This window comes from Lagopus muta, chromosome 2, assembly GCF_023343835.1.
Source record: "Lagopus muta isolate bLagMut1 chromosome 2, bLagMut1 primary, whole genome shotgun sequence".
In the NCBI taxonomy this organism is placed as follows: domain Eukaryota; kingdom Metazoa; phylum Chordata; class Aves; order Galliformes; family Phasianidae; genus Lagopus; species Lagopus muta.
Genome location: NC_064434.1, coordinates 72,038,637 through 72,060,024, shown reverse-complemented (window position 1 = coordinate 72,060,024; position 21,388 = coordinate 72,038,637). Strand labels below are relative to the sequence as shown.

Genomic DNA, 21,388 nt, shown 5'->3' with positions numbered 1-21,388 from the left:
GAAACAAATGCATTATCTGTTGTATTCTTGTGCAGAAACTGCTGTACAGCAGCTTTGCAGACTTTTGTGTGTGTGATTTGATTCCTAAATCACATTTCCTATGCCACTATTTTTTATCTGCTTTTTGACACTGAAAGCTGCAACGGTTGTTTTTGCCTCTTCTACCAGAATGGATTCAAAAGCAGCAAAATGCAGCAGAACCCAAACACTGCCAATGCTAGCTCTGACCAGCCCGATTTCATTAGGAACGAAGTTAAATAAATAGGGGTTGCACTCCCTGTCCTGCAGTTAGACGCCTGAAAGCTGTGCTTTCTCCCTCCCTGCAGCCGGTTCGCTCCGAGCTCTGCTCACCACGCGCAGTGTGCAAACACGCAGCTCCTTGGCTTCCCACCAGTGTATATAAATATATGCAGTTTTTTCCTTCGCAGAACCTGGAGGCTAAAGCAAGAGGGCAAAGGAGTACGTGACTAAAACATCCAAACTTCCTCTTTCATAAGCCATCACATGATGCAGTGCAATTACAATTCCTGCCTTGTCCTTGCCAATTGCAGGCGCATTGCCTCACCCGAGAAACCCGGCTGCTTCCCCGGCTGTGTGTGTTGTGTGTGTGTGAGTGTAGAGGCAGCAATCGCTGCAGCCGCCTTGGCACGCCTCCAGCTCCAGGCTGGAGAAAGAGGGCAGTGGGTGGAAGACGAAAACAAGATCTGTTTACTTAGCATGCAGGGATAAAGCGTCTTTCCAGCCGGGAGGGGGTGCACAGAACAGCCTTACAGCACTTTGATGCAACGAGAAAGGAGGGCCGCGCTGCGGAGCCAGCCGCGTTAACCCATGCTTCGCCGGGGGGCACGGCGGTAATCCGCGCACGGCTCTCCCGGTGCCGGAGCCGCATCCCCCGGCCCGCAGCCCCGGGAGTGCCGCAGGCACCGCCCCGCCGGGCTCCGCGGACGTCAGAGCTCCCCCGGGCGTCCCCGCTGCCTGCCCCCCCCACCCGTAACCTACATAACGCCACGGGGAGGGCCGTGCCCGCCCGCGGGACGTGGCGAGGGAGCTGCCGCCCCTCGTGGTGTCGCTGTGCGGGGACGGAACGGAACGGCCGCGCTGTGCTTGCACTGCGCGGATTGTACTCATCCGCCTTAGAGAGCGGAGGGTTTGTGGTTGCAAACGACAGGAAATCTCGAGCGTTCTATTTCCTGCGTGCAGTGACAACAGTTTTAAAAAAAAAAAAAAAAAAAAAAAAAAAAAAAGGGCGATGGTTTTATTTACCCACAAGGCCCCTCCCGCCCGGGCCCAGCAGGGGACGGGGGCAGCCCCAGGGTCACGGGGGGGTCGGGGGCGACCGAGCGCAGCGACCCCGCAGCGGTCAGAACGCACCGCGCGCGGTAACCTCGCCTGTGCCAAGCGGGAGGCGCGGGCCCGCTCCCGCCCGCTCCGCTCCAAGCCGCCCGCTTGGCAGGGCGCTCCGCGTGGCCGGCGCTTGGCTCCCCCGGTGGCGGGTGAAACCCCCGGGGCCGGGCCGGGGGCGCGGGCAGAGCCGGGGCCGGGAGCGCGGCGGCGGCGTCGTTGGGGCGGGGGCGCCCATCGCGCAGGCGCGGCGGCACTGTCGAAGAATCGAGGCGGCGGCGCGCAGAGGCGGCGGTGGCGGCTGGAACACGGCACGGCACGGCGCCGCCGCCAGCCCCGGCCCCGGCCCCGGCCCCGGCCCCCGCGGCAGTCCCCGCCCCGCCCGCCGCGGCGCGCCGGCCCCCGCCGTCCCGCGCCGCCCCGTAGTAGCCAGCGAGCGGGGGAGCCGTGCGGGCGGCAGCGGCCGCAGCCCTGCGCCAGGCGCGCCGCGAAGATGCGCGTCCCCGCCGCGCTGTGAGCGCCGCCGGCGGAGACGGCAAGGGGAGCGGCGGCGGCGGCCCCCGGAGCGGCTCTGCTTGCCGGGGCGGTCCCGGCGCCCCGCTCCGGCGCGCGGAAGAGGAAGGCGAGGGGGAGGGGGCCGCGCCGACGGTCCCGCGGCGCCCGAGCCGCCCCGTCGGCTCTCCGGTGGCGAGGGGCGGAGGAGGCGGCGGCCGGAGCCGGAGCGGGGGGCGCTCGCCGCTGCCCCGGGGCCGGGACATGTCGTCGGCGGCGGTGGCGGCTGCTTCCCGCAGGCAGTCGTGCTACCTGTGCGACCTGCCCCGCATGCCCTGGGCCATGATCTGGGACTTCACCGAGCCCGTCTGCCGGGGCTGCGTCAACTACGAGGGCGCCGACCGCGTGGAGTTCGTCATCGACACGGCGCGGCAGTTGAAGCGGGCGCACGGCTGCTTCGCCGAGGGCCGGGCCCCGCCGCCGCCGCACGCCAAGCAGCCGCCGCTCTCCGCCAAGGAGCTCCTGGCGCAGCAGCAGCAGCTCGGTCACCCCTCGGCGGCGGCGGAGGCGGCGGCGCGGCCCCCGCCGCAGCCCCTGGAGCGCTACCCGCTGGCCGCCGAGCGGCCGCCGCCCCGCCTGGGCGCCGAGTACGGCGGCGGACGGCAGGTGAACGGCATCCTGGTGCCCAACGGCTTCCCCAAGCCCGAGGAGCCGCCCGAGCTCAACCGGCAGAGCCCCAACCCGCGCCGGACGCACGCCGTGCCGCCCACTCTGGTTCCGCTGGTGAACGGCGCCGGGCTCCCCGCAGCCATCGGCGGCCTGGGCGGCCGCGCCGCCGCCGCCTCGCTGGCCGCCATCTCGGCCGCGCCCGCCCCGCTGGCCGTGCCCGTGCCCCAGCAACCGGCGGCGGCGGCGCAGGCGGCGGCCGGGCAGGCCGGCGAGCTGGGCCACAAGCGGCCCGGCTCCGTCTCGTCCTCGTCTTCGAGCGGCGGCGGCACGACGGGGGAGCACGACGGCGGCGGCAAGGAGAAGCGCTGCTCCACCGAGAGCGTGCCGGCCGCGGCGGAGATGGGCGCCGAGGGCAAGAGCCGCGCGGGCGGCGAGGAGTGGCTGGCCAAGCCCAAGACGGTGCGGGACACGCTGCTGGCCCTGCACCAGCACGGCGGGCACGCCGTGCCGCCTTTCGACAGCAAGTTCAAGAAGGAGCCGGGCATGGCGGGCGGCAGACTGCTGGGCTACGAGAGCAACGGCGCCGCGGCCAAGCCTGGTGAGGAGCGGGGCCGGGGCGGGTGGAGGGGGGTGCGTGCGGGGCCGGGGCGGACGGGGCCGGGTGTCTGTGCGTGTTTTGGTGTTTCGCACGTTTCGCTGGCCGCGCCTTCTCGGTGGTGCCTTGCGGCGGTGCGTGGCCGTCTTCTCACCCCTCTCCCGCTCTCCTTTGCCTTCTAGGGGCCCGCGCAGCCCGGAAGAGGAAGCCGTCCCCCGAGCCGGAGGGCGAGGCGGGACCCCCGAAGATGAACGGGGAGGCGCAGCCCTGGCTCCCGGCCGCGTCCGAAGGGATGAAGATGCCGCTGACGGCCACCTCCTTCATGTCACCCCCCGCCGCCCACCGCCTCGCCCCACTCCAACCGGACCACGCCGCCCGAGGCGGCCCAGAACGGCCAGTCCCCCATGGCCGCGCTCATTTTGGTGGCGGACAATGCCGGGGGCAACCACGCCTCCAAGGAGGCCAACCAGGTCCACTCCACCACCAGGAGGAACAGCAGCAGCCCCCCCTCGCCCTCCGCCATGAACCAAAGAAGGCTGGGCCCCGGCAGGGAAGTGCCGGGCCAGGGGGGCAGCGCGGCGGGCGGGCTGGAGCCCGTGCACCCCGCCAGCCTGCCGGACTCGTCCCTCGCCGCCAGCGTCCCCTTGTGCTGTACCCTGTGCCACGAGCGCCTGGAAGACACCCACTTCGTGCAGTGCCCTTCGGTCCCGTCCCACAAGTTCTGCTTCCCCTGCTCCCGGCAGAGCATCAAGCAGCAGGGGGCCAGCGGGGAGGTGTACTGCCCCAGCGGGGAGAAGTGCCCACTGGTCGGCTCCAACGTGCCCTGGGCCTTCATGCAGGGGGAGATCGCCACCATCCTGGCCGGGGATGTGAAAGTGAAAAAGGAGAGAGACTCGTGACTGTGCCGGCCCAGCGCCGCCCGTCGCCCAAACTGCTCCGGTTCTGTATATATCTATAAATATATATATATAAATATATATATATCTCCAAGACAAGGGAAATGTAGACTTCATAAACATGGCTGTATAATTTTGATTTTTTTGAATACATTGTGTTTCTATATTTTTTGAAGACAAAAGGTATGTACTTATTATAAAGGCATTTCTTCTAATTGTCTTTTTTTTTCCTCCCGTCCTTCCCCTCCGCTTTTTTCCCCCCCTTTTGTTATAGCAACTATTTGTTGTGCTTCCCTGGTGACAATTACTGTTCGATGTAGGCTGTGACTTGCGCTGCTTTTTTTAGAGCACTTGGCAAAACAGAAATGCTTCTAGCTGTATTTGTATGCACTTGTTTCCTTTTCCTTTTTTTTTTTTCTTCTTTTTTTTTTTAATGCCAAATACACTTTCTGACATTGTAAAGATCGCCTTACTGTCTGTGATTCCTTATTGCTGGCCCCTGTTTCTGTAGGGCTGGTGGCACGAGGTGCTGGGGGCAGGTGGGTGCAGGGAGCACGAGGGGCTCCTCCCGGGAGCGGCTGTCCGCCTCGTGTGGCCGTGCCGGACCCAGTCCAAAATTCCTCCGTGTTTCTCAAGGGAAGTTGCCTTTGGAGTAGGATGTGGAGAGGTGTTGGAGAGGCGCTGTTGAGTTAGGGATTTCTGGGTTGGTTTGTTTCTGTTGGTTTTTTTTTTTTTCTTTTCCTTTTTTAAGGCAAAGTTGACCGCAGTTCACGTGATCAGTTGTAAGATTACAAAACTGCATCTGTTCACCAATTGCGTACTCTAACGTGGAATTGTGATAGCCAACCTAATGACATGATTGGTGACTGCACTGGTGTAGCACTGCCGTCTCTAAAGGCCTTCAGCATTGGGGTTTTGTGTCTTTGGACAATGCTGGGGAGGTGGGAGAAAGACTGTTTATTTTCTTTCTAATTTTACTTTAATTTTCAGATAGTGCAGGTGGACTTTTGAATTTGCTTATCAGTCTCCTCTGATGCTGTTGCTATTGTTACTATCGCTGACACTGTGTAGTGTGCCTGTAGTGGCAGGTACGGTGTGGTACAATGACAGCAGCAACTGAGGCTCTGCCAGATTGCCTGCGGGCATATCAGTGACAACCCAAATGTGGGTGGAGGAAACCTGCAATTTCCTTATTACATGTGCTTGAAACAAACCTACTGCTATTCTTTGAAAATGAAAATACAAACTGGTTGAAATGCAAGCAATTAGGGCTTCACATAATTGCCATGGCCCTGACTTTTAAGCTACTTTGGAGAACTCTTTTGTAAAGCCACTTATTTTGATCACGCTTCTGCATCACCAAGCAGACTTCTAAAATCAATAAATCATTGGTTACTAGAAATAGTTGAGTCTTATAGTGATGTTTTTGTGCTGTTTATAGTTCGTTGGCAACGCTGCAGCTGGATGAGCCCTTCTGTTGAGGTGTTTATAACTGGGTTATAAGCGGTTATTTCTGAGCAAAGGGGTGGTGAGGTTGTCCCAGCCCTGGGATGGGCTAGTGAGCGCTTGGTACCCGAGGAGGAGGAGAAATCTGTTCAGCTGACGTAAATTTGAAAAATTTGGGGTGCTTTTGAGTCAACTGTTTTTATTGTGATAATGTTCAGACTGCAGTTTCATGCAGAGTAGCTCTTTTCTGGAAGACTTTTTATTTTTTTCTCTAAAGAAATGGTCATTATTAGTATTTGAAGATCAGAACTGCACACGCACAGTAATTTTTTTATGAAGTGTTTAATGAGCACACCCACTACATTGTGTTCCATATTACAAGTCAATGTAATATTAGATAAGACTTGCATGATAAACAGATTCATTGAGTCGATATTACGCTTTAAATCTTATACCTATAGTCAAGATTGGTGTCCTATGTAAACACATTTAGCCAATTTGAAGAAAACGCACATTATATATATATATATATACCTATATATATTCCTATATATATAAAAACTGTAAAGGATTCTTTGGAACCACTATGATCTGTGTAAATGTGTATTTAGGCACTTTATTAAAAAAGAAAATGGATTTTGAGCTGATAGATGGTAACAAGTTCTTCAAAGTTGCTTGGCATGATACCTCTGTGGTACGGAGCTCATGTTTTTGATTAAGGTGGTATCTCTACTTTAAAACCAAAACCAAAACAGCAACACCTCCGTTCAGAGGTCCCCTTCTAAGTTACGTTGCGGCCTAGCGTGAGGGCTGGGCCTGCTCTGACAAACAGGGCCTCCTTAAGGCCTGCTGACACCAGCATGGTCGGTGGGTACTGAGGTCAGCGCCCTCCTGCCCCATGGCTCCTGCAGCCCCTGGGTGGATGGGATGGCAGGAGGGCCCAGCTGGTCAGCCTGCCTGAGGGCCTGGTACCAGTGCTGGCTTGGTGGACCTACAGGCCCCTCTGTAAGCCTGGTCACCTTAAAGCTGCAAGACTGCAAAAGGAAACAAGCTAAAATCTGAGGGGTTTTATTCTTATATCTCATTTTTCTTAAATGCGATGTTGCTTTTTTACTTTCTGCTGCTTTACTGAGTTACACCACCAGTGGATTCTCCATTCACACCACATCACTATTTCCTGGGCTATAGGCTTTTTTTTTCTTCTTTTTTTTTTTTTAAGTGCTTTGGCTGCAACAGTGCTACTTATCTTACTCTTTAAACTTTTTAAAAGGTGATCTGTAATTTGTGTAGTATTAAAAATGTTTTACTTAAGAGTGAGTGATTTTTATTATTATTTTTTTTTTACCCACATCACATTTTTAAAATATACTTTTTTTTTGCTGGCAAGTCACCTGTATGCACAGCGATTTTATTTATAGCTGCTGAACTAATATTATAATTTTCACTTTTTTTCCCCCTTCACTTCTGGCACAAAATACAAGGAAGTTGGGGGCTTTAAACACTTCTGCTTTTAAATACACACACACACACACACACACACATATATACCTATAAAATATGTACATAAAACAAAAACTACAGTTGTCTACGTGCAATATTTTAATTTTTTAAATACTGCTTCCGTCATTTATGTGTGGATAGACTAAAGCATGGAGGGGAACATGGAGCCCCGGTGGGATGGTGCAGCACAATGGTGGCTTTGATGGCCTTTGTGGTGGCCTCAGGAAACCTGGCCTGTTTTGGAGCTCCCTTTTTTAGCTGTGCTGTAAACCAGGCCATGGCAACCGTGTGTTTTTATGAAATAGCACTTAGGAAAAGGGTATAAATACATTTGAGAGTGCTCTCTAGTGGTTTACTGTGTCAACAGAGCCCCTGGATCCTTTCCTTCTATGCCTGGGCCAGTCCTGATGGCACCTGTGCTGCCTTGGTGGCACCCACACCACCCAGCTCCTCATGCGCAGGGGCAGTCAGAGCAGCTGGCACATGAAGGTGGCATCAGCCAGGGAAAGTGTTAAATTCTGAGTGAGTTCATGGCACCAGAAGTGGCTGAGCTCATGAATGGAGGTGGTTATAGTCCTGGTTGCTACAGCCTTGGCTCCTCCAGAGCGGGACCGCTGGTGAGAGGTGCCCAGCAATTAGGCTTGAGAAGGCTCAGCCCTGAGAATTGTGTATTTCTCCTCCCAAAGTGTTTGCATTTAGCTCCATCTGGAACAATTAAAAAATAATAAGAAGAAAGTCCTTCCCCAGAGTGGACTTGGCTTGTTTATCCTCTTGGAGATAAACTACAACTTCAAGTCTGTGCTCCTAGAGGAAGCAATTAAAAAAAAAATTCCCTCATAACATGTGTTTTTCCTGAGCACAGTAGTGAAAGCAGAAAGAACATCTGAGCAACACATAGCTTCATTTTCTGCCACCGATGAGCACTGTGGGGCAGCCCTCTGCACCCTTTGTGCAATGGCTTGCCCTGTCCCATGGATGACACGTATTTCACCAGAACTCCTGAGTCACCCTTCTTTGCTTCCCTCCTCCTTTGTTCCCAGGAGCCTTTCCTCTGCTGAGGTTGGGCTTCGCAGGAGATGAATGGAGGCACAGCTGTGCTATGGCTCTGAGATAACTCTTTCACTGCCTTTGGGCAGCTACCACAGCATGCCCTGGGCTGGTGGTTCAGGTATAAATTGTTTGCAGTATGCTTTTGGGAAAGAAGAAACACAGACATCTTGCATAGGATATTTACAAATCTCCAAAGGGCATGCTAGGGGCCACTGTCTTGCTTGTATGACACAGGTGTGCTGGAGCCCACCAGACAGAGTGATAAGCACACATTTTTACACACACTTCACTAAAATTTGCTTTTTTATTGCGCTGCTCAAGAGCCATTTTTGTAGTAGTGGGTCTAGCAGAGCAAAAGCCAAACCCCACACAGTGCATCAGGTGGAAGCCCCATATACCAAGAGTTCAAGGAGGAGATAGGAGCAGCTGGCACCAGCTTCCCCCCACAACCTGCTCCTTTTCCTGCCACCACTGTTAAGTCTGGAAGCTCTGCAAGCAGCCCATCCCCTCTCACCACTCCATGGGTGGCAGGGCAGCGAGGAGAACTTGTCCTGTGCCATGTGTGCAATCCTGGGTGCTCCCAGCTCTCTGAGGTGAGTAGTGGAGTACTGGAGCTGCCCCTGGGGAACATGCGGGAGTCTCTGGTTTACAGGAGACTTCAGCCTCTGCCATTGGAGAGTATCCACCATTCACTCAGTATGGACTCTGGAAGAATGCAAAGTATGTGTTTTCTTCTACCATTTTCCACTACAAAACACTTCCCCTTTCATGCTGTTTTTTTTTCCTCCCTTTGGCAACTGCTTGAAAACAAACAGAAGATGAGTAAACAGAGATGAAAGAGGTTACTGGTTCACCAGGTCAATTCCCTGCAGCCACAGATGAGCCCGAGATCCTCTGGGCAGGGCATGTCACAGAGTGTGGGGGCTCTCCTTAGTAATGGGGGCCTGGGGATGCCACCTACACGCTCAGGAGCGTGATCGTCAACTGGATTGTCCTCTTCTTCCTCCCATGGTTTTGTGCTTTTATGTTTTTCATCTTTCAGAGCTGAAGGAGGCCCAAATATTTTTCGTTATAGTCAAAACAAATAGATTCGCTTCATTTTTTCCCCCAAAAGAACCAGGTTTTCTCCAATCCTTTTTTATAGCAGTGTCATACTCTCCAACCCTCTAGTAGTAAGAGAACTTACAGATATTAAGCAATAACTGCATAATGGAGTGAGGCATTTAATTTTGTCCAGACTATTTACAACTCTTTTTATTTCTGTTGACTTACTGCACTCAGCTGCTGCTGAGCAGTAGGAACAAATAATTTTCTCTTTTAAGATACAGCATTCCTTAGCAAGCAGTTAGCTTGGAGATGAGGTTACTCCATGAAAGACTTTTGTGGGAGCATTCATGTCAGAAGAATCAGGAAATAAATCAGCTGCTGTGCACTGACTCATGCTTTTGTAGCTTCTCCTTCTTGCATTGCAGCGAGGCCAACCTACCATTAGCACCACTTTTTCCATCTCACATTTAAGACCTATTTGTTCCGTAACAATTAAAGAAACTCACTAGCTTTCCTGTGATTTTGTGGTGGTATTGAACAGGGCTCAACCAATTTTCCCTATGAGAGCACAGTTAGGGCAAAGCTGCCCTCAGAAGTTATGGACGAAAGGAGAATTCTCTTGCAGAAAGCACTGCGCTATCTTCGTTAAAGCCAGACAACAAAACACTCTGTGCAGGAGCTGTGATGTGCTTCTGCCTCCCTGTACCTTGGAAGAAGCAGGCTACATGAGCCCTGCTGGAGCTTTAACACCCAGGCCAGGGACACTAATTTGTTCACAATTTCTGCTTAGCTGTGTAGGCTGCGCCTTCTGGATTTCCCATAGGAAACAAATGATGATAAACAGCATGAATCAATGACATTTAGCTGTGCTTTTAAAGTGCCCTTTTGATGATTTCTTTCGTATTGTGAGAGCCCTTACATTTTTTCAAGTTCTTCCCTTTACTCTGAAGAGACAACTAGCCCGTGTCCATAACTGAACTGACTACTTTTTACCCTCTATAATATTTTTATAGTCCAGCCAGTTGCTTCGTCTCATCAGTGCTGCTTATTCAGATTGCTATGGCTTTTATCATGGACTTCTTTGACCATGCTAAAATTAACTTGCCAGTGCAAAGGCCTGAGTTCTGTTCTTCTTCCTATCACTCTTCATTTCCCTCCCACAACTCAGACACCAGCCCTCCTGGTAGGACCCTGCATGCTGCAGTCAGCTCATTACTCCTCGACCACCTTCTCAAAACTCAGTGACCCACTGGCTTTGTGTGGGCCTCACAGAATCATAGAATTCTAGGGCCTGGAAGGGACATCTGGAGATCATCTAGTCCAACCCCCGTGCTAGAGCAGGTTCCATACAGTAGGCCACATAGAAAAATGTGCTGCTGGGTGGGAGTTAAATACTCCAGAGAAAGAGACTCCAAAACATCTCTGAGCACCTTATTCCAATCCTTTGTCATCCTTGCAGTAAAGATGTTTTTCCTCGTATTTGTACAGAACTTCCTGTGTTCCAGTTTGTGCCCATTGTCTCTTTTCCTGTTGCTGGGCATCACCAAAAAGAGCCTGGCCTCATCCACTTGACACTCACCCTTCAGATATTTACGCACATTGATAAGATCCCTTCTCAGTCTTACTGAAGGATGCTCAGCCTTTCCTCGTGTGGGAGTTGCTCCAGGCCCCTAATCATCTTTGTGGCCCTCTGCTGGACTCTTTCCAGCAGTTCCCTGTCTTTCTTGATCTGGGAAGCCCAAAACTGGACACAGTATTCTAATTGTGGCCTCATCAGGGCAAAGTCGGGGATCACCTCCCTCGACCTGCTGGCCATGCTCTTTTTAATGCACCCCAAGATACCATTGGCCTTCTCAGCCACAAGGACTCACTGCTGCTTCACGGCCAATCTACTATCCACAAGGACACCTTTCTCTGCAGAATTCCTCTCCAGCAGATCAGCCCCTAACCTGTACTGATGGGTGCAATTATTCCTTCCTTGGTGTGGGAATCTGCACTTGCCCTCGTGGAATCTCATCAGGTTCCCTTCTGCCCAGCTCTCCAACCTTTCCAGTTTCACTAAATAACAATACAACATTCTGATGTCAGCTACTCCTCTCAGCTTTGTATCATCAGTATTCTTGCTGAGGGTGGACTGTGGACTCTATCCCTTTGTCCAGATCACCGATGAAGGTATTAAGCAAGACCAGACTCTCACGCCACTGAAAGGTGGGCCACCCATGTTAAGATGCCTCCACACCATCTGCCCAGCAGAGACGTTCTTAACTGCAGCAGTAGTACATATTTCTTCATTCTGTGTCACGAAAGTTTTCTGATGTTTAAAGTTTTGGGGTGGATCCCTTCCTTTTCTACAAAGAGTGCCAATTTTAGTGATGATTTTGATGAGTAACAGTCCAATAGGCACTAGAGCAGCACAACTAACTCCTTTTGCAGATGTCCTCTTGGCTCCCTGTGCAGCTTCTGCTGTAAGGATGGCATCCCTTTGGCACCTTCAGAGATGCCTGCAGGGAATGGATATCTCAGAGGGCTGGCTTTGGCCACTCTCACTGTCCTTGTTAGGCACAGCTTCAGGGCTGGTTTCAGCTCCCTCTTGACCAGCTCCATAGTGATGCTGTTGTGCTGCCTCTCTCCTGCTGATGATCACCAGAGGTACAGCCTGTGGCTCCAGAGCTATGTTTGGACCTATCAAATGCTATGCATGAGTCTGTTTTTGCTGGAAGAGGTCCTTCTCTTCCTTCACTAAGCCTAATTTTATTACAGGTTTTCAGCTGCTGTATGAGAATTTCACACTGCTCTTATGTTTTATCCATAGGAAGAAGTACCAGCTTCTCGCAGGTGAGAAAGACAAAGGGCAGTGAGTTTTATTCCCAGTGCTGGAGACTTGTCAGTGCCTCAGGCCTTGTGGGAGTACTAGATACACTTCACTGCAAGAAGAAATGTCAAAAAGATGCTTTTAAAGCTTCACCAGAAATAGGACATAGAATAGGTAGTGTGGGGAGGATTAAGCATGATGAGTTATAATGCACAGTTTTGCTCTAATTATTTATAAGAAATCATTTCGTTATAAATAGTTTTGCAGTTAAATGCATTGCTAGCATTACCTTATTACTTATTCATAATTAACTAAATCATAGCAGATGTCTATGTTATGATCATTTCTATACACTGTAAATTATTCAGAAGATATGTTGGTCCTGTCAGAGTGCTTGGTACGTGCAGATGAGACAAAAGAGCTCCCTGGGCCTGGGCAGGGAACCTTTCCACAGATACGCTTTCAGAAGAACTGGGAAGTAGAGGGGCAGGGAGTGAGCCCTGGGCTGCAGCTCGTGTGAGGATGATGCTGCCAACAGAGAAAGGAGCACACCCAGTGCCCACTGTCACACAACTCATTTGGAGTAAGGTGCTTGTGGTGGCAACCCAACATGAGCAGTTACGTACCGTGTCTCTGGCATGCAGATGTTGACTTGCATTTGGCTATTGTCATCCACCTGCCAATAGGTTTCTTATAAATATGCATTGAATGGAGCTATTCTGGATTACTGCCCACCAGAGGGAAGTTTGTTGGGTTTAATCCTTTGCAGCAGCCTGTAGGATGGAGCTGGAGACAAATTTGCTCCTGCTTTCCTCTGCCTTGATGCTGAGCCAGGAGCCAGCTCACTCCCTTTTGCTAGGCTCTGATACCATTTCTGCAGAGTGCAGCCCCCCAGGTGCCAGTTGCTCGCTGCCCAGTTCACAGGGCTTGGCCCATCCTCCTTCACCACCTGGGCCCTAGTGGTGTCAGTCACAACAGACGCATGGAGAATCTGGCTGTTGAGGATTTGGGGATCTTTATTTGGTGGTGCTGGAAGAAACTAGAGGCCTTCTGATGAAAAAGCCTTGGCTCTTTTGGTTTGCTTGGTCGGTTTGGTCAGACAGCACTGAAACAGCACTAACAGCACTGCTCTTCTTTTGGAGAGTTCCCCAGCATTGCAGGGAGAGTGGCAGGAGGGGAGAGTTGCAATAGCATGCTTCATGGCCAGCAGAGCAGCACAGTGTAGCAGCAGCTGTGGCCATTAACACCTTGCTTCCTCTGTTTCATTCTGTCTGAACCTTCATCCAGCTTTGCATTGCACTGACCACCTGTAGCAGTTTCCAGAAGAGCAGAGACCCTACTGAGATTATTAAAACAAAAAGAGGGAAATAATTAGTTTGAAATATAGTGGCTTGGACATACAGATTTTAGTGTGGCAGGATGTCCCCACCTGCTGCCATGCCCAGCATGCTCCATCAGGCAGCTGGGCATTGCTTGCACCGGTGAAGGCATGCTGTGCATCCAGCTTAGTGGTGCAGCCCCTACTTGATATGTGCTGGGCTCTGGGTCTGATGGAAACCCATGCGTGTATATGTGCAGGAGGGTGGCTCAAGGGAAGCGTTGGCTAACAGACCAAGAAAAGGAAAGGCTGTCAGGACAAGCAGCAGTGTGGTATGGGGTTGCCTTCAGCTTGTTGTAAAGTCCCTCTTTGCTGCTTCCTCCATCTCCATTCTGTGGTTACAGAAAGCCTGGTGCAGAGGTGTGGGCTCAGGTGCTTTTGGAGAAAAGTGTCTTATCAACTGAGCTAGCTTTCCTCTCCTTTTTCTTCACCACCTTTCTGTGTTAATCCGCATCTGATATTCTTTTCTTAGGAAAAAAAAAAAAAAGGGAAACTGGTTTTGAAGGTTTCCATCCATGTCTGTCCACACTGCTGGTAAGGGCAGGAGAGGACGCGGTCTCTGCTTTGCACCCCAGGCAGCCCAGGCTCCCGTCTGGGCACAGCATGGCAGAAAGAAGTAAGCAAACAAGCAGACATCACTGTGACTTAGGAAGAGGTCATGCAGAAAGATCTTTGCTGCCAGACGAGACAGCGTGCTAAAGATAACTGCTTGACACACTATATTTACTCTCCCTTTCTAGGAGGACTTACAAGGATTTAGATCATTGTGCTAATAGGAATTATTCAGTGCTGAAATGGAGGAGGTGCCTCCTCTGGGCTCTTTCAGGTTTATGTCTTAACAAGCCATAGCAAGGAGCACTACAGAAATCCCTATCATCTCCTTCTGGGAACATCCTCCAGCAACTGTGCACTGATGTGCAGTGATCAAATACAGCCTGGCATCTATGCTCTTGGGGTATGCTAGGAAACCTCTGCAACCAACAGAGGGGCAAGAGGACAGAGAGAACCCTCCCCAACAGTCGTGACTTTTCAACTGATGCAAGCAAGCTTTCCACCACAAGGGAAAGAAACACTTGAGATTCTGCATACGCAGTAACCATGACGAGTGCAGAAGTACAGAAACAGCTCTAGGCACCTAGGAAGAGCAATACCAAACAAACACATTAGCCATCTGCACCATCTCTATCTCCTAAATGTAAACACAAACACAGACCCTAGAAAGGACCACATTCATAAGGCACCTCTCAGCTTTGCCAGACCTGGGGGCAGCTGGGTCCAGGGGACAGGCTCCAGGCTGCTTCCCCTCAGGTTGGCTCTGGGCTACTGAGAAGCCTTCCTGCAGGCTCAGGGACAGGTCACCAGGGTACTCCTCCTTCTAGTGACAGTGACACCATGGAAATTCTTGACCTCAGGGGGATGTTCAGCAATTGCATTGCAGAAACTTCCTTTCCCAAGCCCTAGGCAGCGAGGGTCTTGTGATCCTTCCTCTTGCCTCCCCTTTGGGCGCAGCAGGGTGCTACGATGGTTATAAATACAGGCAACTGTTTGCTATAATCCTTCTCTGTTCCATGGAAATCAGTAGAGTGTCAGGCTTCTGTTTCCCCAGACCCAATTTACCTCTGATTTCTTTGCCCATCCAACTGCCACCATTTATAACATCATCTCCTTGCCTCTCCCTCCGAAGTCTGCTTATATGCCAAACCCCCACTGAGAGTTGGCTTAATAAACACTGTCCTGTTGAGATGGAGAAGTGCCAGGACCACGGATGGTGCTGGGGTAGTGGTACTCTCCTGACCAGTGGGACATAGGTGTTGTACTGCAAAGAAGAGCAAGGGGAAATGGTCAGACTGGGCAACACACTGCATCTATGTTGTGGGAACCTGGTGTATGGGAACAGTTGAGTCAGAGCCTGAACCACTGACTGATCACCTGAGGAAAGGACTGAGTCAGCTATGGGAGCACAGGTGAAGGCAATTCAGCTGTGTGACTGGGAGGGGTCACAGGTCCTAGACCCCATTTAAGGGCTGACTACCACCAGGAAAGGATCTCTTTCTGGAGATTCCTCTTCTGTGAACCTAGATCTTTGGATACAGGTGAGCATTCCTTCCCTGTTTGATTCTTTTCCTATTTTCATTGCAATAGTCTTTTCAGCTGCAACACCAACTATAACACCTGGTCTTTTATTCTGGTAGAGGACTTTTGCTGTGTTTCTAAGGAAGAGATCCAGGCCTTGGTTGCAAAACCAGGTCTGTGTTCCCCTAAGTCCCGCATGATGTACCTTAGCATGTAGTGCTAGGAGGGATGCTGCTGAGGCATGTCTCTACAGTACCTCAGTTATCCTCCAGCATACCATCTCTGTACTGGACTTCAGGGTCTGCTTGCTGCCTGACCAGGTCAACTTCAGGGCCTCCTGGGCACTAGCCTCTTGTAAGTGCTGTAAGGGTGTTTGCATGGAAAGGGCTCAGTGGATTCAAACACTTGAGGCTATTCAGGCAATCTTGCAAAGTAGGGTTGCTGTCTCTTCACTGCTCAAATCTGTAGGCAGGAATGAGCTTGCTGTTACTGTAGAGATCTGCACTGTCTAGACCCAGCTGCATCCTCTTGGGGAAAGGCAGAAGCAGGTGACGCTTGAGTAGGGGGCAAGGATTAGGAAAGCAATGCAGGCTGGTGGAGAGAAAACAAACACACCCATGAAAGGGCGGCAGACCGAGCCTAGAATCTGTCACTGTCAGAAAAGAGCAACAGCAGCATCTGTCTGACAGCATGTACTGAAAGGGTAGGAGTTCTTTGTTGGTGTGTGTGACCTTCAAGCCATTGCCAGGAATAGATTTTTGGCTCTGATTTCAGCCCCAAGTAAAGCACCTTCTCCTGTAATGGTTTTGAAGCTGAGGCATTTCAGTTTCCAGAAGCAAGCAGAGCTTGCAGAAGGCTGCCCGGTGGCCCTGGCAAGGCAGCAGCTCAGTAAACAGCCAGGCTCTGCACTTTGTGAATGACACAGGGATGAAGGGACTCGATGAGCTGCATCCCCAGCGTGCACTGCCTAGCACCAGGTGGTAATGAGTCTGTCTTTTCTTCTGCTCTGTAAGAAGCCATTACTCTCTTCTTTTTTTTTTTTTTTTTTTTTCCCAGTTTTCCTGAAGCACTGAATTTTTTTAACAGTATAACTTAATTGTTGTCTAGAGCTCTGGTACGGAAACATAAGCTCTATTTCTTTTTGAATCCCTGAGCCACAGGAAGTATGGTTTCTGAATCAAGGAAAATGGGCGCTGGTTCAAGTTTGCAGAAGTACAGGATGGGACCCAAGGGCTGAACAGCCATCTATTTTGCATGGCAGCTGTTGCTTTCAAGCTAAATTAATCAAGCTTCCCTCTTTGATACCTTGTCCTTAGTCTGTTTCACAAAGGTAGGTATGAAATGTGGTCCGTGCTGGGAAGTGGCAGTCCAGAAAGCAGAGGGTGAATGAGGCACAGGGAGGTTCAAGCCCTGTCCCAGATATGGCTGTGCCCACCTGTGGGATGCCCTTGACAGCTTCCTGCACGCTCCAACCCTGGGTAGAAAATGAGTACAGGCCTGTTCAGGCAGTCCCATCACCACCTCCAGAAAGAAAATATTTTGCTAAATATTACCCAAAACAAGAGGTTTCAGTTCACTGGACAGCCACTTCTGCCTTGCCTCTGGAGGTGAAGCAAACATTAAGATGAGCTCCTAAGAATAGGCAGAGGGAAGGAGGCTGCTTCTTTTACTTGTGTTTAAATCTTAATTTGCCTTAAATCTTGCCTTTACCAGTCAGCCACAGCACTTAGAGTGAGACAGGAAGCCACCAGGACACGGGGACAACGCTTTGCGTTCACCTTGTGCTGCTGGAAATGCGTATGAGCAATGTGGTAAAAGTCTACTGTGTCTGATATGAAGCCAGGGAATGGTCAGTTTCTTCACAGGAAGCCAGGCAAAGGAAGCTGCACCCTGCCTTCCCCAGGAAGCCTGTACCTGAAATCTTCCAGTGATGGACACTGTCTTGGGGACAGGATGTTGTCCTTTGCCCCCTCATGTCTCCTGATGTTATCAGCGTATTTAGCAAATTGTAGGATTGGATTTTCTTCACTACTTAGCATGCCAGCAAGATCCATCATAAGCAGAGATGGAAAGAAGGCGCTCTGTGTGTACACTGTCCACAACTGGTAGGGGGATATAGTGGCATTTAGTGTCTGTAAGGGAGGTTACAAAGCTGTTTTCTCCACAGGATGCCAAACTGGTGAGGCAAACAGAAAGTAGTGCCTTTGTAGGTACCTGGTTTGGGAGGAGCATCCTACATACAGTAATGGCTGTGGCATTTTTGATGCATCTTGAAATATCACATGGTATTGCTAAATTCATAGTGGCTTGGCAGAGGGCTGGGGAGGGTTTTTTTTGTTGTTATTTTTTTTTTCTGTCCTGCTTCTGTTGTTGGTTCTCTTTTATTATTTTTATTAGAAACTACAACACTTCACTGTAGTACAGCAAAAATCTTGGAGCACTTGAAATTGCCTGAGCGACCTGCTGCAGAATTCACACTGCCACTCCCTGTGCTGTTGAAAGCTGGCTCACACTGGGGCTCTTCAGAGCACAAAACCCACAGCAATGCATGGTGCCAGCTGCAGCCTCCTTCTGCACCCACAAGCAGCTTTTCTGCACAGGGCAATTACAAAACACACAAGGTTAGTTTTATTACCACATCCAACAGGCATGAAAGATGCCTCACAGACCTGTGGGATAATTACCAGTAGTTAACACTCTCCCCAATTCCTGCTTGGTCACAGTGCATTTCTGCCGGCCAGGATGACAGGAGCTGCTTTGTTGGGACAGGGTGCACAGGCAGCATGCTGCTCCATCCCCAGATTGCAGTCCCTCTTCCCGATGGCCCCCAGCAGTGCATTTTAGGGAGCCCCAGCAGTGCTGTAAGCTCTCTTTGTTTTACAGATGGTGGCAGAGCTCCTGGAAATTAAACTATTCTTCATGCGTAATGAACTGTGTGCGTCCTGCATGGCAATAAAAATATCAGAAGTAGTGCTATGAACTAATGCACACCATAAATACCAGTGCAAATTTGTAGTACTTTTGCATGCCCATTATAACTAAAATATAAATGGAGTTTTTATTTTAAACATTTAATATTAATCAAATGGCTGTGAAAATATAAAATAAACAACTGTGTGTGGCATGCTCATGGCCTAAATAATAAAACAGAAATGGGTGATGAATTCCTGTGAAAATTTAATTTGCAAAATAAAGAAGCTTGCATTAATAAGACATAATTATATCATCAAATATTTACCATTGTTTTCTGGAATCCATTTTACTTTTGTTCTACATCATAAAACAGTGGATACACAAAGCAGCAGGCTGGGCCTTGTTCTGACTCTTTGTGCTGCTAGGTCCCACACACCTGTAACTCAAGTTTTGGTGCTTTGCTTCCTTGTTTTTCTTTAAGGGCTCCAGCACCAAATTTAAGATATTATGAAGCTTCAGTTTGGCGCTTTTTTTTTTTTTTTTTTTTTTTTTTTTTTTTGTTACTCAGTGCACAGTGGTGCACTTGTTTCAATCCAGATCTCAAGGGAGTATAAACAAGGCATCCATGGTGCTTAGCAGGATGGGTCTGGGCACGTGTGCTTCCCAGTGTCCAACCACAGAAGCAGTGAGAGGATGAAACCACACAGAGGCTGCCGCGTCAACATCTTCCTCCACCTGACTGCCAGGTCAAGGCTGCATGTAGCAAGGGTGACATGGGTTGGTGGCCGTGCCCACATCCTCATCAGGAATGGCCTTTTTGGTGATGTCTTCCTTTCTTCCTTGGCTTTTGAAAGGCACAGTTGCTGCTATCACTGATTCAGGTACTTTTTGCTTAGTTCAGCCAATAGTGAGAGATTAATTGGTTTCTTGGGTTTTGTTGGTTTCTTTGGCTTTTTTTTTTTTTTTTAAGTTAATTTGGAAAACTTTCCTGATTATACATCTGCCAGTGCAATTTACACCTCTGAGGATTGGGTTGATTAGAGAATCAGTGAGAATGATTAATTTTATTCATAGAAGGAAGGGCTATGAGCATGCTGCAAGCAGAGCCCACAACTGCACTGATGCTTCCTCTAATTGTTCAGCTGGGTCCCTGGCAAGCCTAGGCTGAAGCTGCATGAACTTGCACAGCAAACGCTTCTGCTCGCCCAAGCTCCTGCAGCCCTGCAGAGCCAGGCCAGACTCAGCCTGTCTGCCAGCTGCAAGCCTGAAGTATAGCCTTACCACACACAGCAACAGCATTTTTAACATCATTAAGTTGGGAAAAGACCACCAAAATCACCTAGTCCCAGCCATCGACCCGTCCCCACCATGGCCACTAACCATGTCCCCCAGTGCCACATCTGCTTGCTTCTTGAACTGCTCAAGGGGCAGTGACTCCACCATTTCCCTGGGCAGCCCATTCCAGTCCCTCACCAGTCTTTCTGAGATGAAATTTTTCATAATATCCAATCCGAACTTCCCCTGGTGCAACTTGAGGCCATTCCCTCCTGCCCTATCACTGTTACCTAGGAGAAGCAGCCCTCCTGCTCCAGTGGGGGAGAGGCGAGAGGAGAATGGTGGCAACCTGAAGGAGGTGGTTCTCGGGGAAAGGTTAAAAGAACTGGTTTGTCCAGTCTGCAAGAGTGGAGGATGAGGGCAGATTGGAAATGTGTCAGATATGTAAGGATTGCCATCAGACCAACTGGTCTCTAGATAGAGAGAGAGGGAGGTGAGCTGTTCCTCAGTGAGAGTGACCTGGGTTAGGTCTGAAGGAAAAACATGTCTAACTGCCAAGAGAAGCAAGCCCTGGCAGAGGGTTGTCCCTGTCACCAATGGTACTTGTAAAAGGTTAAACAAATACCAGCTGGGGAAGACAGGAGGAGAGGGAAGGGAAGGCCAAGAGGTCCTGGATGATCTCTGCAGGGTACTTGAGCTATACGTATTCATGGCTGCTGCAATTCAGGTTGGGACAGTGCCCAAAATGTCTGTTGAATTCCAGCTGTGAAAGTGACTCTCCAGCCCGGTTGTCCTAAAATGGTCCTAGGTTTTGCAAGAAGCCATACTTCTTGTAAAATGTGCCATTTGCCATTTTGGGCACTGACAGCACTGCCATCCCCCCCAGACACGTGTTTTTTAATATTTGAAATTATTTTCTGCAACCCTACTTCAAGCCTGGCTAAGTCTTACACTCATTCAGATCAAAGTTTCTTTACTGGCATGACTACAATGCTGGCACTGCCAAAGCTAACATATAATACAAATTAAATGATAAATTGTAGGAAATAATGTTTCATCCATATCCAACACTAATACTGTAAGACGTAGAACTCTACCTCCTTCCTCCCCCCCCCCCCAAAAAAAAAAAAAGAGATGTGGCAAAAAAGAGCAGCCAGGAAGAAAGGAGAAGTTATCCAGTGTGTTGTGCTGGGCATTAGCTTAATGAGGAAGAGGGGATGAGGTTAAGCTGAATGAAGCCAGTGTGCACAGTAGGTCAGTTTAGTCAGTCCTATCGTAAAAAGACTGCTTTCTCAGGCACTGAGTTATCTAAGTCAGAAGATTTAGGTCCAACTTAGGGATCTCAGAGCTAAAAGGCTGCGCTTACACCAAAATATGTTTTCATGTTTTGTTATTTCAGGCACAAGTCAACTTGCTCACCTTTTTTGAGTTCTGCTCTGTGGATACCCTACAGCCTGAGCTACATGGTGGTGGTTGATGTTCATCTACTCCTCCCCAAAGATGGACTAGAAGTAGCACATACACAACTATTACATATTCATACAGCCAGATCTGTGTGGGAGAGAGCTGTAACTGGGAGAACAGCAGCACATAACAATGGCACGGGGGAAAATTAAAATCTGGCTTTGCTGCCTTTTGCCCTTGCTTTAAGCAATCTCTGCCTTTCCGTTTCTGCCTGCCCATCCGTCCACCATCCTCTCTAAGCTATGTGCTGCTGTTTCCCCAGCTGGCAAATGCCCTATCAGGCTGCACCAGTGCCTTTTACTGCGGGGACAGGGAAAGGGAGGTGAGGACATGCAGCCAGGGGTGTGTTTAGCCCACCAACGAGGAGCACTGCAAAAAGCCATCAGGGCAGCCCACGCCTTGCTGTGGGTCTGTGCAAGGCTGTTTGGGCCTGTGCC

At 50.3% G+C, this 21,388-nt stretch overlaps 1 protein-coding gene and 1 long non-coding RNA gene across 2 annotated transcripts; both read left to right on the top strand.

Moving 5' to 3' along the window:
* Positions 1 to 1,783: 1,783 nt before the first annotated feature.
* Positions 1,784 to 6,086, top strand: IRF2BP2 (interferon regulatory factor 2 binding protein 2). The gene is given in 3 exon segments (XM_048938373.1): positions 1,784 to 3,100; positions 3,280 to 3,425; positions 3,427 to 6,086. Coding segments are annotated over 3 exon segments (1,719 nt in total). The 5' UTR covers positions 1,784 to 2,097; the 3' UTR covers positions 3,997 to 6,086.
* Positions 6,087 to 15,288: 9,202 nt separating this feature from the next.
* LOC125690217 (uncharacterized) lies at positions 15,289 to 21,088 on the top strand. Its single transcript, XR_007375555.1, has 3 exons — positions 15,289 to 15,319; positions 18,781 to 19,093; positions 20,887 to 21,088. It is a non-coding gene; the product is annotated as an uncharacterized LOC125690217 (long non-coding RNA).
* Positions 21,089 to 21,388: the final 300 nt, after the last annotated feature.